At 34.4% G+C, this 15070-nt stretch overlaps 3 protein-coding genes across 3 annotated transcripts; all 3 read right to left on the reverse strand.

Annotated features, from left to right (window-relative positions):
- Positions 1 to 260: 260 nt before the first annotated feature.
- Positions 261 to 1927, reverse strand: LOC105111233 (3,9-dihydroxypterocarpan 6A-monooxygenase-like). Its single transcript, XM_011006544.1, has 2 exons — positions 1007 to 1927; positions 261 to 920 (listed from the first exon to the last, which is right to left on the reverse strand). Exons 1-2 carry the CDS (start codon positions 1925 to 1927, stop codon positions 261 to 263), a joined length of 1581 nt encoding a protein of 526 aa, XP_011004846.1.
- A 2153-nt stretch (positions 1928 to 4080) lies between these two features.
- On the reverse strand, positions 4081 to 8604 carry LOC105111210 (UBP1-associated protein 2A-like). The gene is made up of 6 exons (XM_011006518.1): positions 8323 to 8604; positions 7385 to 7505; positions 7035 to 7178; positions 5809 to 6005; positions 5615 to 5690; positions 4081 to 4733 (listed from the first exon to the last, which is right to left on the reverse strand). Exons 1-6 carry the CDS (start codon positions 8457 to 8459, stop codon positions 4386 to 4388), a joined length of 1023 nt encoding a protein of 340 aa, XP_011004820.1. The 5' UTR covers positions 8460 to 8604; the 3' UTR covers positions 4081 to 4385.
- Positions 8605 to 10891: 2287 nt separating this feature from the next.
- LOC105111211 (myb-like HTH transcriptional regulator family protein) lies at positions 10892 to 14581 on the reverse strand. The gene is made up of 7 exons (XM_011006519.1): positions 13757 to 14581; positions 13454 to 13652; positions 13292 to 13368; positions 13146 to 13185; positions 12004 to 12058; positions 11738 to 11807; positions 10892 to 11460 (listed from the first exon to the last, which is right to left on the reverse strand). Exons 1-7 carry the CDS (start codon positions 14336 to 14338, stop codon positions 11248 to 11250), a joined length of 1236 nt encoding a protein of 411 aa, XP_011004821.1. The 5' UTR covers positions 14339 to 14581; the 3' UTR covers positions 10892 to 11247.
- Between the last annotated feature and the right edge of the window lie 489 nt (positions 14582 to 15070).

Genomic DNA, 15070 nt, shown 5'->3' on the forward strand with positions numbered 1-15070 from the left:
TTTTATTTTGGTGTTAAATTTGATCATGTTGTTTAATAATGAGATTTTTTTTGAAATCATAAATATAATTTAATAAGTAAATCAAAATAAATTATTAGGTTTGAATGTTATGAAAATAAGAGAATGAAATTAAAAATATAAGTGCAGTGACAAAAACAAATAATCATTGAAGGAATTAAAAAAAGATAAGACTCATCAGAACAGTAACAGTCCATAGCATCACAACACTAATTGAAACAATAAAAGAATGTTTATTTTTTTTATTCGTAATTTTTGCATGTCTGAACAAAACTCATTGGATTAAAACGTGTGATGGGGTAGCACACAAGTGGGCTTGCCATCCCCATGCTAAATCCTGAATCCTCTTGCAAATTAATCTTCCCGTCACCAATGACTTCCCAATCAAAGCATTGGACCAAGGCTCCGATAGCAGCTTGAACAACCACTAAAGCAAGTGATGAGGCAGGACATCCTCGCCTCCCACTCCCAAATGGGAGATAGTTGAACAGTTGCCCTTTCACTTCCATTTGATTCTGTAAATGATTTATGTTAGAGTCAACCATGAATCTATCTGGGTTGAATTCTTCAGGATCTGTCCATGAATTCGGATCTCGTTGGATACTGTATAGGTTGATTAGCATCCTAGTCTTACCCTTTAAATCAAAGCCATTAATCTTGCAATCCTCAGCACATTGTCTTAGGATTATGGGAGATGGAGGGTGTAGTCTGAGCGTTTCCTTCACAACAGCTTGTAAGTAAGGCAGATTTAAGATATCTGATTCTTTGACTAGCCTTTTCGTCCCAACAACTAAATCAATTTCTTCCCTCAGTTTGTTGAAAATCTTCTGATGGTTGATTAGCTCAGCCAAGATCCATTGAATGGTGAGTGCTGATGTATCAGTGCCAGCCATGATGATGTCCTAGCACGAAAAAAAAGATGAACAACGGATTTATTAAGACTCATCATCACACAAGGAGAAGTTCGAGGCTAAAAGAGTTGACTTACTAGGAAGAAAGCCTTGATATCCTTTCTAGTCAAGTTCATTTCAGCATTCGAGTCTCCAGATATTGCTAATAGAATATCCATCAAATCCCTCCATCCTGATCCTTCCATGTCTTTCATCTCCCTCTGATATTCATGCTCCTTGATGATCTTTTCTACTAAACGATCGAATTTCTCGAGTGCATTTCGAAGCTGTCTTCCATGTCCAAACAAGTCTAGTTTTGCCAAAGGACCCAAAATATTACCTGCACTCAACTTGCCTCCAAGCACCACAATTTGATTAACCAATTCCTTTACCTCCTTTGCTTCATTAGCATCATCCTCTACGCATCTAGTGCTCATAGCCATTCGACAAATGACATTATTTGTCATGGTGATGAACTCCTGCTTTAAAGTACAAGACTTCCCTTCTCTAGAAATATTAATTAACGACTCCACAAGTTTCATAATCTCTTCCTCTCTCACATGCACAAGCTGATTAAGCTGTGAAGTGGCAAGAAGCCTGGTCATGCATAGTTTCTTCATGAACCGCCAATAGGTGTTGTATGGTGCAGTGACAAAACCAGACCCCCTGTATATGTTGTTATCCGAGCAATCAAATTCTGGACGAGAAATGAAATTGAGCTCATTGGTTTTCAAGATTTCTTTGGCAATCATGGCATCTGAAACAACATAGCATGTCGATGCGCCGAAATGGAGTTGAATAATTGGACCATGTTTTTGAGCTAGGTTGTGCAAGGACTTGGATAAAACCGACCCTATTAAGTGAAGGTGGCCAATGATAGGCAGAGCTGGTGGACTTGGTGGTGGTCGCACCTTGGTTCCAAAATGTATATAGCTTTTGATGGATTTAAAAAGGATAGTGGAAAGGAACCAACTGGAAATGAGGAAACAAAAGAAGAAAAGAACATCACCTGTTGCCATCATTTAGGCTTGTCCTAGCAAGTAGAGCAGCTAGATTTCAGTGATTGTATTGTAGTTTTGAGCCTTAGGATTTTGCTTGACGTTTTATTAGAGAGTCTCACTTTGTTGATTGAAAAGCTTTGGGATTCTCTCTTCGATGAAAGTTGGGAAAATATGCTGTCATGCACTGGCCTGCTTTATTCACAACAGAATAGATAACATTATCCTTTTTCTTATTGTTTTTTTCCATAAATATTTCTTTTGTTTCACTCCAATAATCACACGTATATCATCGAAAGATAATACCAACATTTTAAGCTTAGTGAAGGGATTGCTACTAAGCCTAAGCCTGCAGACAGCACCAATAATATACGTTACTGCTGGGGCATAGTTTTTGTAAACTGTAATCATCATTTATTTATTTCTTGATGAATTTTTTATTCACGTTCTTAGAGTTTGGGGCTAGTCGCGAATCGATCGCTAGCCTTGTAGCTAACTTAAGAGTTTTTGGCTGCACCAATTCCAGGTGCTATACATTGCGAAACTGGCAGAATTGGCCTTTAGGGAAAACATTAACAGAAAAGAAATTTCTTCATGCATTAATAATCTCTTAATTATGAATGCTCAATAAGTTGATTTATACTCAAATTTACTGGTGGTAGGAGAAAGGGGTTGGCAAGTTCCCTATTAATGGTATTATGAATGAATCCGTGCTGTTTTCTGTAATCCTTTATTTTTTGGTCGGATTTTCGTTCTTCTTGGATGGATTTTCTTGTTTTCAATTTGGATTCATAAGGATGGTTCTGCATTTATTACTATCCCATGTAGCTAGGATTCTTGTTTTCCCACCCACCTCATCATCTGACGTTTTGAATTCAAGGTTCGAAGAGAAAAAGGATATCCAGGAAGAAAATTCACTGAAACTTGTTTCGTTGACTAAAGAAGTTTTGCAGTTCTACGAAAAGACTGAGACGATGCAGAGGCAAATTCTGAAGATGAAGGAGAGGCAGCAAAAGAGTCTTGACAGTCAAGGTAAAAAGATCAAATCAAGAGCTCCTTGGGAGGGAATAACGAGGAAATATTAAGAGCCGAAGCCAAGAAAACTGAAGACGTTCACGAGATGGCTGCATGTGTAAAGAATTTTGCGTTTTATGCAAAATATCCCCTACGAAAAACAAAAGAACTCTTTCTTTTACATTATTTTCTCTTCTTCTATTTACAAATTTAAGCGTTAAGAGGGTTCTCGATTTAAATAAGGAACATGTTTTGTAGGAAATACCGCACCCAAAACAAAAAACCTATATTTAAGCTCCATCGCCTTAGTTCAAGCTATAGCCGTGAAAAACTTGATCCAGAAGTTTTCCACAACTTCATGAACCAAACACGGATTGTGTTTCTTGGTGGTATCTTGTCAAAATTTGATCCATTTCTTGTTTTTCCTTTCCTTTTGTTTTTTAATCATTCAAACATTCCAAATTAGTTACATCAATTGAAGCATAGTCCATAAAACATTCCAAATTAGTCATATTGATTGAATTTAGTATAATCCATACTTGGCTTTTAGTTGCTTCCTTGACTTTAGCTTCATTTTCATCTCATTAGTTCAATTTCTTAAGATATTTTTTTTCTCTAAAAAAGTATGGCACTTGATACATCAATTAATTTTGACGGTGTTGGACGTTCAAAATAATTGAATTCATGAATTCCTAATGATATATTGAGGACCCAACTGATGAAAATAAATAGTTAAGAGATCTAATTGACAATTAGCATATCCATTGAGGACCCATATAGGGTTTTAAAAAAACAAGTGGATTAGGTTAGGGGCTAAGCTAATCCATGCTTGTAGGTTTTTAACTTCCAGTGAGGAACAGAGACCTGCCTCCTAGAGATGCCTGTCCCCTCTAAATTGGCTTGAATGTGTTTTTCAACAGGCCCAGAAACGAAAGCAAGCTAACAACAAGGCCTGGCGACAACTCTTCCGATATGATCCAAGCACAGTGCAAAGCACTCCCAGATCTTTTTTGGGGGAGAAGGGAACCCCGGGCCACTGCCAGGCTGCCAGCTCCTTGTTCTTGTGGATTTTATATAGGTTGTGCTAAGCACATATGAATCATCGACATCATGTCAAACTCAGTAACATCAATCCAACAACGGAATGAGAATATTGCACAGAAGAAAAGGAAAAAAAAGCATCCCTCGACTATAAGTATACATCCTACTGGACATATTCGATAATTTGTCCAAAATTACAGAGCAAATGGCTAATGAAGCATACTAAGTTGTTACAAATGGCGAGGGAAAACGAAAAAAAGAAAAAAGAAAGAAAAATTCCAGCATCAAAATTTCAGTTTGATTGCCATTCTAAGCTTCTCAACAGCTGTCTCGTAGAACTATCCACAGCTCTACTTGACGGCATAAAACTACCGCATTGGGAAGGCATAAGCTTCAGTAGCACTAACATCCCATTGAAAAAAGGTTACTGTTTAGGGTAGTAATTAGGGTATCCACCCATTCCGACAGGTGGTGTTGATGAAAGTCCTAACAGTTCTTTCTTTGCTGAAACTGGTGCATATGAAACTTGAGATTGTGTTGGGTATGGAGCAGGTGCAACTGGAGGATTAGGGTAGGAAGAAGCTGGATATGATGCTACAGTTTGAGGATAAGGATAACCAACAGGAGTACCACTGCCAACTGGTGCTTTACATGGCTGCGCATAACCAGCTGCTGCCATTGGTACAGGCACTGGAACCATGGGCGCTGGTGACTGCATTTGTACCGTTTTGCCCTTGTGGGTATCAGCAAGCTTCACAGTGATAGTTCTCCCCTGCAGCCAAGCAATTAAAACTAAGTTATTTTGATAACACAGAATTTGATCAACCAAGTCTCTTCAAAATTTGTCACTCATGTAGTCTGTGCAAGGCCCTTTCCAAAATAGGAACGGGATTAAAAAGATCTGCATCTAGCACAAGCACTTAACAACCCATTTGACAAATCAAGTCCCTTAAGAGGGATCCCTTGTGTAGAAATTTGAAGCTTTTGATTCTGGTCTGATAAAAACCAGAATCAAGCAAAAGGAAAAGAAGTAGAGTCTCATTATATGTCATCCTGACACCACTCAAATTTATAGCTGGAGGAAAAATTGAATGACCTTGAAGACCTTCAATCCTCCAAAGGGCCTCCCTAAATGTATATTTATTGGAGGAACACCAGTTGCTGCTCGAACTGCAACAGGAAATTTATCATATAACAGGTCCCAGTCTACAACGTCAATTAATTTAGCAGTGTCTTAGCCCAAACTAATTGGGCTGGCTCATAACTCAGAACTTCCTAAATCTACAACTTCATTGTAGCCCTTCATCGTGACAATGAACTGCCTATTGCAAACACAATAGACTTTCAGAGAATCACCCTCCTTACCGCACATTACAGCAAAAATCAAGTTTGTATCTTTTCTTTTTCAGAGTGGAGAAAACATCAAGTTCTCATAGCCATCTCCATTATACAGCACATAGCATTTTGATATAAAGAAAAATAATGCATAAAAAAGGCATTAGAGTGCAAACTTTACAAAGACAATCCAGCCAAAAAAGAAAATAAAACATCACATGCTTACATTGTTTAAGAACTTTCCTCCAACGAGTCATGTTTTGAACAATAAAAAAGGTCACTATAACGACCACCTCCAGGGAATCATCATCAACTTACCCCAAGCAACTTGTGTGGATCATCTATGGCCTTCTTTGCAGCCTCCACTGTCTTGTATGTAATAAAACCAAACCCACTGCATATGAAAGGGAAAAGAAAAACAACTTTCAACCGTTAGTAGCAGAATTTAAAACTGAAAAAAGTTAATAATAGCAATATCTCTCAACAAATAGAACAGGAAAATGGTGTTTTACCGTGATTCATTAGTATCTTTGTTATAGGCAACTGAGCCTTCTCCAATCTCACCATATCTTCCAAAAAAATGAAGCAGCATCTCACTTGAGATCTCTGGTGACAAACCCCCAATGTAGAGTTTCCTCTGGGTTAGATCAGGTGTGGTAGTTGCACCAGTTAATCCCTCACATGCTAAATTGCAGACAGCCATTCGGCCCTGGAAATAGAACACAAATATAAAAATCTCAAGATTAAAAGACCATGGAAGAACAGCATATATGCATAACTAGAGAAATATCACTACTAGAGAAGTTACTAGGAGTCTAGGACTGTCTTGCTTAGTTGAGAAAAGGCCTTGGCAGCAAAAGTCAATATCCTAGCTATCTACCAAATATCACAAGTAATAATAGCCGCATGATAACAAAACTGCCTCTGCTTCATACTTAAAGTACATCCTAGAAAACCAACATTATAAGGGACCTTAACCAGTCACAATAGATCTAAACAACAGTTTCTAAATTACACCTCAAAAGAATTTTTTTGTTTTGTTTTTGTAAATACCATTTTACTATATCATATACTCACAGACAACAGGATAATTCACAAATCCATCAACTTCTTGTATTAGATTTTCTCAAAGTGGACTAATGTGATGGGACCTCCCAGAAAGGAGAAATGAAATCTACATATGGAACAGAGGGTGTATCAACTGCACACCAAAATGTTACCAAAATTCGAGGATTCGGAGGTGCTATATTCAAGAACCTCCTTTCATCTTGTTGCTCCAGTCTCACAAGTTCAATACATGATTTCAGACTGAAAAAATCCCCCACCTTTCATGCAATCTTTTTCCTGGAGAACAACGCAGGTACGCACATATACACCATTCCACAAATCAATTAAATAAATAGTAACTTCCATTCCATGAGTCATTTCTGCATACCACATAAATCTATTTCCTGGAGAACAATGCAGGCACACACATGCAGACCTGTGTGTAAGAAACATGAGTGTTAAATTCATAATTTTTTTTATTTTAACATTGTCATATTGCATTCAGAAGAATGCTTCCATACTCCACTCCTGTTTACCCATTACAAACAATGCATATGTTTGCATACACCCATGCAAGTGGTTCAGGACTGTGCACAAACAGAAATACAAATCATGATGTAGAGCTGATTTATCTGTTTGATATAAAAGAAAAATCATGCATGTAACAACTTAAAAAACTATTTATTCTTACATCTATCAATTTGCTAGGTGCTCCTAGTGCCCTTTGTGCCGATTCCATATGCTTGTAAGTAATGAAACCATAACCACGTGACTTTCCTGTCACTTTATCATAGATCACAGACCCTTCTTCTATCTCACCATGTATTCGAAATTCCTGGAACAAAAACACCCGGCACTTAGACATCAAAAAGATTTAGAATTGCAAGTAATAACTCAAAGATGAGAGAAGAGCATGTAAAAGATCAATTTTCCACGTGAAAAAACTCAAGGAAAATTTTTTATCATGTGGGACAATCATCACCATGGCACACAAAAAAGACACTCTCAGCAATCACTCTCAGCAATCAGCAATGCACTCACAGCACACAAGGTTTCTGAAGTAGTATTCCAGGCCAAGCCACGAACAAAAAGCTTTCGATGGACTGGATCCGCACTGGCAAGACTTTTAATTTCTTCTGCAATTGAAGGATATTGAGACCCTCTTTATGCCTCAACATGCAAGCAAACACACATGCACAGTGTCAATCACACAGCATACAGATGAAGAATCACTCACAAACCGCCCAATAGCAGAGACAAGCAAAATATCCCCACAAAGGCACCTGCATAGTTAGTGCATGCAAACACACACACACACACAGAGCACAAAGAAGCAGCAAATCTGGGTTCCAGAGCTGATATCTTCATCAAAAGGCGCAGCAGCTAAAGAATTTCTAAATGCATCTACATGGATTTACAGCATTTGAAACATCAAGGATACATAAAACTAAAGACTTAGAATTATTTTTTGCAAAGAAACAAAAAAAGAGCTACTAAATGCACCTACTAGAACGAAGTGCAATGTAAAAGCTCAAACTTTTATCTAATAAAGGGTATTAAAAACTAAAGACACAAATTAAAATTTTCTGTAGTAGAACAAAAATCCACTCGCTTTCTCTAACAAGAACAAGTTCAATGAAAGTGGCGCCGCTATTTGGTTTCCTAAAACACAAAAAAGCTCAAAATTCTATCTTTCTAATAAAAAGATAAATCTTTTACCCCTTCTGAAGGCTTTCAAAAATCAAACACAGACTACAATTACTACCAATACTATAGAAATAAAACTCGACTTTTACTTTATTGCAACAATTATATCAATCTAAACTAAAACCCCACTAATTATTCTTCACAAACCATGCCCATATACATGTCTTTTAATCAGGAATCCAAAGAGAAACAAAATAAAATCTAAAAAATGAAAAGAACCCAGAAAAGAAAACCAAGAAATCATTCAAATAAAGCCAGATAGAGAGACGTACAGTCTAGAAAGGAGATCGACAAGCTGGGGTTTATTAAGAGGATCAAGCAGTGAGCGAAGATAATCTTGTGTGGTTGATGTTTTGGCAGAACCATTGATGCTTGCCTCGTCCATCTTTCTCTTCTTCAAGTCTTCCATTTTCAGTTTTGTTTTGTTTTGTCTCTCTGTGAAGTGAAATCTTGTTTGAGAGATTTTTTTAAAAATTGTGTTTTATGTATGTTGTCTGCTGTGTTCTTAAAAAGATTGCTTTTATCTGCCACTGGAAGCAAAATGAAGTGTTTGTTTAAGTTTTCTTTCTTCAATGTATTTTCAGACCAGGTAGAGCACCTTTATTTTTAAATCGTAAAAGTAAATTTTGAAAAATAAAAAAATTATTATTTTAATATATTTTTAAATAAAAAATATTTTAAAAAACTTATATTATAAAAAATATAAAAAATATGATAGCAAGGGATATAGTTTTGCCTTTGGGTATAAAAAATGATAGCCTTTGTTGCCAGAGTGATTTGGTTTTTTCTAGAGATTTATTAATCACTAAAAGATTATTCAATGATATGTTAGTTTTTTATTTATTTTATATATATATATATATATATATATATATATAGTATGTTTTTATCTTCAAGTCAATAAAATTTAGCACCCAGGGTTTTTTCATCTTTTTAGGAACTTTAAAACTATAAAAATACTTTCTTTCTTAAAGGTATAGAGTTGTTAATCAATAATTTTTTTTATTTTTTTATTATGCTACAATTAAAATACAATTTTATTATTAAAAAAGTAATAAATAAAAAAATGCATTTAGGAGTTTTTTTTTCTTCATAAAATTATTTATAACTTGGGTATTATGATATTTTATGTTGATTTTTTTATTATAAAAAAGTTGCTTGTATATATTTATTTGGCTTCAATTTATAGGTGGCATTATTATGAGGTGTGTAAGACGTTATTTGATGGTTAAATCTAGTTTTTTATTGTGCTCTTAAAAGCAATACCGTATCCTTTTTTTCTTGAGATGGAGTGTGATAGCTAATTTTTTTTTTCTCTCTGTCTTGCTAGGAAAAATACATTATTGTCTTCTTTATTTTTAGTATTTTAATTTTAATCTTTATTTTTTTATTTTTTTCCTATCCTTTTTAGAAAAGTTGTATTTGTTTTCCACTATAATTTTTCTCAGATGTTATTTTCTTATTTTTTTTCTAGTTTTTTTATTAATGTCTTATCGATTTTTAATTTTATCTTTCAATCAAAATTTATGTTAATTTATTTTTTCTCACTGGACCCTTATTTTTTATTTGTTTTTTCTTTTATTAAAGTTATTTTTTATTTAATTAAAACCTCTAATTGAAAATTTTGGTTTGTCTTGTAATTTATTATTTTATTTTATTTTATTTTCACTCTTATTCTTTTAATTAATTCTTTTGTATATGTAATTTTTTTTTTCAGTTTCATCTTAAAACATTTGATTTGTTGGGAGTTGGGCTTCATATTTTTTATTTATTTATAGTGCTTTCGATCTAACAACCTAGGTTACAGGTTTAAAAAGTTAGCATCGTTCACATTGTTTTCATTTTTTTACTTATTTTTTTTATGATTTTATCATTTTATATTAGTTTTTTTTTTAAGAAAATATTTATTTTAAGATTCTCTTCAATTTATTTTCTATGAGTTTATCCTAATCTTATGATTTAAATCATTAGTGTTGCAGACTTTTTATAATAGAAGTTTTTTTTTAAAAAAAATATTTTGTTTACAGTTAATTTTTGAAGATATTATTCTAATTCTTCTTTTTTTTTCCACATATAAAAAAGAAAATATGAATGATAAAATGAACTTGCAGTTTCTGACAGATTCTTTGTTTCCATTTCTGTATCTCTTTGGTTTCTTCAAAGAGTGAAGAGTGGCAACGACCCTTGGTGGATTACATAAGGTGTGAGAATTCTATCTTTTCTGGTTTTTACATCAAAACCGTATCGCACATAGTCTCACCCTCTTAAATGAAGGTTCAGAGATAGCAGCATGCATGCAAGCCGGCATGCTAGATCTTATGGAAAATTGTTTAACTCCTATATTGTAAAACAACCATTTCAACCCAAAAAATTAAGCTTTTAGGTGAGATCGTAGGATATGATTTATATTATTCTCTAACATTATCCCTCAAGTAAAAGCTTTTTAGCCTTGAAACTTGCATAGGTCCATTTTACCTTATACTTAATTTTTATCAAATAAATGGGGATGATGAGATTCGAACTCGTAATCGCTTGATCATAAAAGTTATGATATCATGTCAAAGAATCATCTTAATCCAAAAGCTTAAGCTCTTAGGTGAGGTTTTAAAATATAATTTATATTATTGTCTAACACATATCCATAAACATCTTATTATTTTGTAATTGAGTTACAACAAAAAAAAAAAAATGTCATTTGTTTCTTCCAATTAATCAAATGTTTTTCTGATAACATAATGAAAATGGAAAAATTGCATTCCCATTTTTGGTCGACTTCTGATTGAGTGTGCTGCATGCAGAGCTAAAAGGCTGGTGTTTCTAACCAAGCCATTAGGGCAGACATGCATCAAAACTCTGGTACATTTTTATTAGGATGAACTTGAAGTACATAGCAATGCAAGACTATCGTTCTAAGGCTGATGGAGAACTCAGGAAAGTTAACCCTACAAGAACCACATGACTTTCTGTTTTGCAAAGAATCCCAGCCTCCAAGTTCTAAAGGGTATTATGCATGAGAACACACATCGTATTCGCATGTATTTACTCTTCCTATATAGGTACATTCAGACGCTTTTACTTTCTTTATGAAGAAGCAGAGATCATCCGCAATTCTGTTGTAGCAGGGGACTAGAAATCACTTTTCCAGAACCCATGAGTACGACTTGTACATGAAAACCAGTCCTATGTGCTTTGAAGTTCTAACTTATCTTCGATGGGAAATGGGTATTATTATCAGAGCCTTCTAAAAGGGAAACATCAAGATCTTCAAGGCTAAATGGGGGCTCTTCCGGAGAAGTAATGTCCAAATTCTGCTTATTCAGGGGACTATTAGTTGTTTTCTGCTGCTGATCAAACATCATCTTAAGTTGCTTGCCTTGCTCTTCAATACGTAGTTGCAGATTTCTTTGAATCTGTCACAAAAAAATTGTAACTAAGTAAAGATAGTGATAATCTGTCACATGGGGCCGGAGCTGGTGCCTCTCAGGGGCTCTGGTATATAGTTTTATATATTCTTTTTGTTTCTTGTTTTGTTTGTTTTTCCCTGTTCCTAGATCTTTTCGTTCTCTCGCCTTGCGGCTTTGCCCTTGAAGGGTTTTTTTTTTTTTTTTCTAGCATATAAAAAGAAAAGACCTATAGTGACATAAATGAAATAACAGTGGGCATCGGTGAAAGATCTTGAGGATGTACCTCCAGCTGCTCATGCAGACGCCTCTGGACATCTAATTGTTGTTGCAGTGCCTCTCTGATTTGAAAGCCACTGCAGGACGAGATTAACATTCGTTATTATAAGATCAAGTGATTGCCTGAGAGGATTAACACCCATGATAATACAGAAGAAACAGAAAAGAAAACAAGAAAATCAATCTCAAATTTCAGAAATTTATCTGGCTTGAATGCTTGTTGGGATACCAATAGAATAATGACCAGGAAGAAGGATTCATTATGAGAATTACGTTTTGATATCGAGCTGTGATACATCATTTATGCTATTTCTTTTCTCAGCCTTTCCTGCCATAGAATTAGTATTTGAATCAGAATTTTTTTAAGTAGAGTGAAAGAAAGCATAATGTTTACAAGCAAGCTGGACACTTGACATATACAGGCTGAAACTGCCAAAAACCAATTTAGCAAATTATTACATACCGATAATGTTAAAAAAACCTAACTGTTATGTTATGTAAGATGTGAAGAATACTTTTATATTATTTTTTTACATTCTAGACTTAAAATTTACGTAATTCTATATTATTCTTATTTAATTTTTTTATTAATTAAAATAAAAAATAAAATTTAAACTTGTAATCATTTAGTTAACAAGTATTAAAGGATTATCTAAGCTAAAAGCTTAGAGGATGATGAAATTTAAATTTTTAATCACTTGATTAACAAATTCTAATACCATGTTAAAAAATCATCTCAACTTAAAAAATTAATTGATTTTAAAATTAATTGATTTTAGATTGAGATAATTCTGGTATCAAAAACTTAATAATCAAATAATAATGAATTTGAATCTTATCTTCTTTATTTTATTAAATAAAAATTAAATATAAAATAATATAAAATTATACAAGAATATAAGAATATAGTGCAAAGTACTTCTATTTAAAAAAAATACAAAATTATATAAATCATATGCTTCACCTAATATAAATTAATTTTAAGTGCGATGGATATTAGATCATCATGATTACTGTGCACATAGAGAAAAATGAGCTACTGACATGATAGACGTAATAGCTCTTTCAAGAAAGCAGAGCACTTTGGTCAAAATGCTCTTAATTTGGTCATCAAGACCCGTTGAGACGAAGAAAGAAAAGGATCGCTCATCGTTTCACTTGATTTACAAGCACTTTAGCAAATGAATATAGATATGCTCCTTGCTACGAGAAATTGACAGGGATCGAAGGCCTACAGAACTTGTTCTGAATTAAAACATCAAAGGTTCCATGAAGAGCTCTTTGCATGTATTCATATTCAGGCTCAACACATGGTCACTTCATGATATTCTTTTTGTTCTAATAAAAACTATGAGATCAATTTCGAGCAGATAAGGAATGAGGGAATTAAATCATATATTGTTACAAGGGTTTACCTTCTGAAGGGTCTGGCATGTATTTTGCAATTCTATATTTCTGCAAGACCAAAGAGAAAAGAAATAACAAAGATCTTAGGAAGAAAATCCCATATAAATTACAAGAAGAAAAACAAAATCCAAACTTTTTGGTTGAGCAACAATACCTGCAAATGACTTTTCACATGGAAGATAGTCAAACCATCTGAATCCATCAACTTTAGTATTGCTTTAGGTGTTGCCTCTGTAAATCAATAAGTACAAATTGTACAGAAATGAACAATTTCTCCTCCTCAAATGGATAAGAAGCTAACACTGAAGTTACTTACTCTCAGCGCCTCCAAGGCGATTTACGCACTCAACAAACTTCTCATGAAGATCTTGGGTCCATCTTATCCGTGTTTTACTTGACAGATCTTTGCCGGAAGATGTAGGACCACCTCCCAAAGAAAATCTAGGAGACTGCTTTCCTTCCAGAGAATTAAAGCTCAGCCCTGCAAATGGAGAGCTGTATGGATTACAACCAACCTGTACAGAAACAACATACCATGATCAAAATGAATTTTCTAGATAACATGTATATCTGTTAGAGGCTTAAACTGGCGAAACCAAATAGAATGGAGAATACGTACTTGACGATCCTGATTTCCTTGGAAAGGAACTGAAAAGTGATTCCCTAGAGAGTCAGTACCATGGTTATCTAAGAACTTACTGTGTTGTTGTGAAGGAAGCTTGCTCCCTGAAGAACTGCTTAGACCTTTATCTGACTTGTCAAAAGAATTATAGTAAGGGAAATGGGGTTTTCCAGCCGATTCCAAAGTGCTGTTCAATCCAAAGTTGCGATCAGCTTGCTCTCCCAAGTTAATAGAATAGTTTGGACCGGAAGATTGATGTGAATCATAGGACTTGGAATATTGAGAGCAGAAAGAACTACCAACTTGACAATCATACTGCGGAAACCGCATGCTTCTTTCTGTCGCGTAAAATGATGAAGCCGGAGATTCAAACCGGCTCATTATGCTACTAGATGATCTTTCGGGGCTAATATTTTGCTGTTGGAATCCTGCCTCCATGACTGCGGGCTGCGAACGAGGTGCCATGTTCCGAATCTGTTGGTTGCCGAAATACTGTGAGGATAGGTTCACAAAGTCACCAATCATCACTCCATGGTTCTGTTGAACTCGTTCTTCGCAGTCGATATTTCGAGTGTTCATTCACAAATGAACAGAACTGCAATCCTAATATTGTGCTAACAAGAAAGAGCAGAGATAGTTTATGTTGAGGTCTCTTTGCAAGCATCCCAAAGTGTATCAAATTTCGTACTGTTTTGAATTATATAAAGACTAGAAGCCATGTACGCAAATTACACGATGATTCTGGAAAAGGAGAGATGCAGTTAAGTGTATGATCCACAGTAAATTTGAATTCAAATGCATGGCCAAAGAAAAAAAAAATTCTCTTCTGATATTCTACAAACCTTCAGGCATAAGATTTGAATATATAAATATATCTTCAAAGTACTATATATGCATCCCTTTTTAGTTATTCCTAAAATGGATAGGGACGAACAACGAATTTTGACATAACCAAAGCACAAGATAAAAAGAAAAAGGAAAAAAAGAGAGGCAATACTCTAAACATTTAACAACAAGTTGATCAAATTTGTCTCCATAGGAAATAAAAAAATGGTTAGGAATTAAAAGAATATCGTGTCTCAGTCAAGAAAACAAATTTTCAGGGTTATTTTTTATAAAAATAATGACAATAAAAGAAGTTTCAATTAATTATATATTATTGTTGTTATTTTTTTATTTTTTTTGGAGGGTTTTGTCTCATTAGTGTTTCCCAAGTGTTAGTATTTTATCATCAGAAATTAGGTTGAAGAATATTGAAGTTATGGGCATCTGTGACTGCATGTGTGCCTAATAATTTAAGGTGATACTGGC

This window comes from Populus euphratica, unplaced genomic scaffold (assembly GCF_000495115.2).
Source record: "Populus euphratica unplaced genomic scaffold, PopEup_1.0 scaffold285.1, whole genome shotgun sequence".
NCBI classification, from domain to species: domain Eukaryota; kingdom Viridiplantae; phylum Streptophyta; class Magnoliopsida; order Malpighiales; family Salicaceae; genus Populus; species Populus euphratica.

Bases quoted from the DNA above. Each gene is read 5' to 3' on its own strand.
- LOC105111233 (XM_011006544.1), bottom strand. From the start codon at position 1,927: ATGGCAACAGGTGATGTTCTTTTCTTCTTTTGTTTCCTCATTTCCAGT. The intron at 921-1,006 runs GTAAGTCAACTC...TTTTCGTGCTAG, and splicing joins ATATCAAGGCTTTCTTCCTA to GACATCATCATGGCTGGCAC.
- LOC105111210 (XM_011006518.1), bottom strand. From the start codon at position 8,459: ATGGAAGACTTGAAGAAGAGAAAGATGGACGAGGCAAGCATCAATGGT. The intron at 6,006-7,034 runs GTAAGAATAAAT...TTCTATTTCCAG, and splicing joins CACCTAGCAAATTGATAGAT to GGCCGAATGGCTGTCTGCAA. The intron at 5,691-5,808 runs GTAAAACACCAT...TTTCATATGCAG, and splicing joins AAAGATACTAATGAATCACG to TGGGTTTGGTTTTATTACAT.
- LOC105111211 (XM_011006519.1), bottom strand. From the start codon at position 14,338: ATGAACACTCGAAATATCGACTGCGAAGAACGAGTTCAACAGAACCAT. The intron at 13,186-13,291 runs GTATTGTTGCTC...TTGGTCTTGCAG, and splicing joins ATGTGAAAAGTCATTTGCAG to AAATATAGAATTGCAAAATA. The intron at 11,808-12,003 runs GTAATTCTCATA...CTCGTCCTGCAG, and splicing joins TCACAGCTCGATATCAAAAC to TGGCTTTCAAATCAGAGAGG.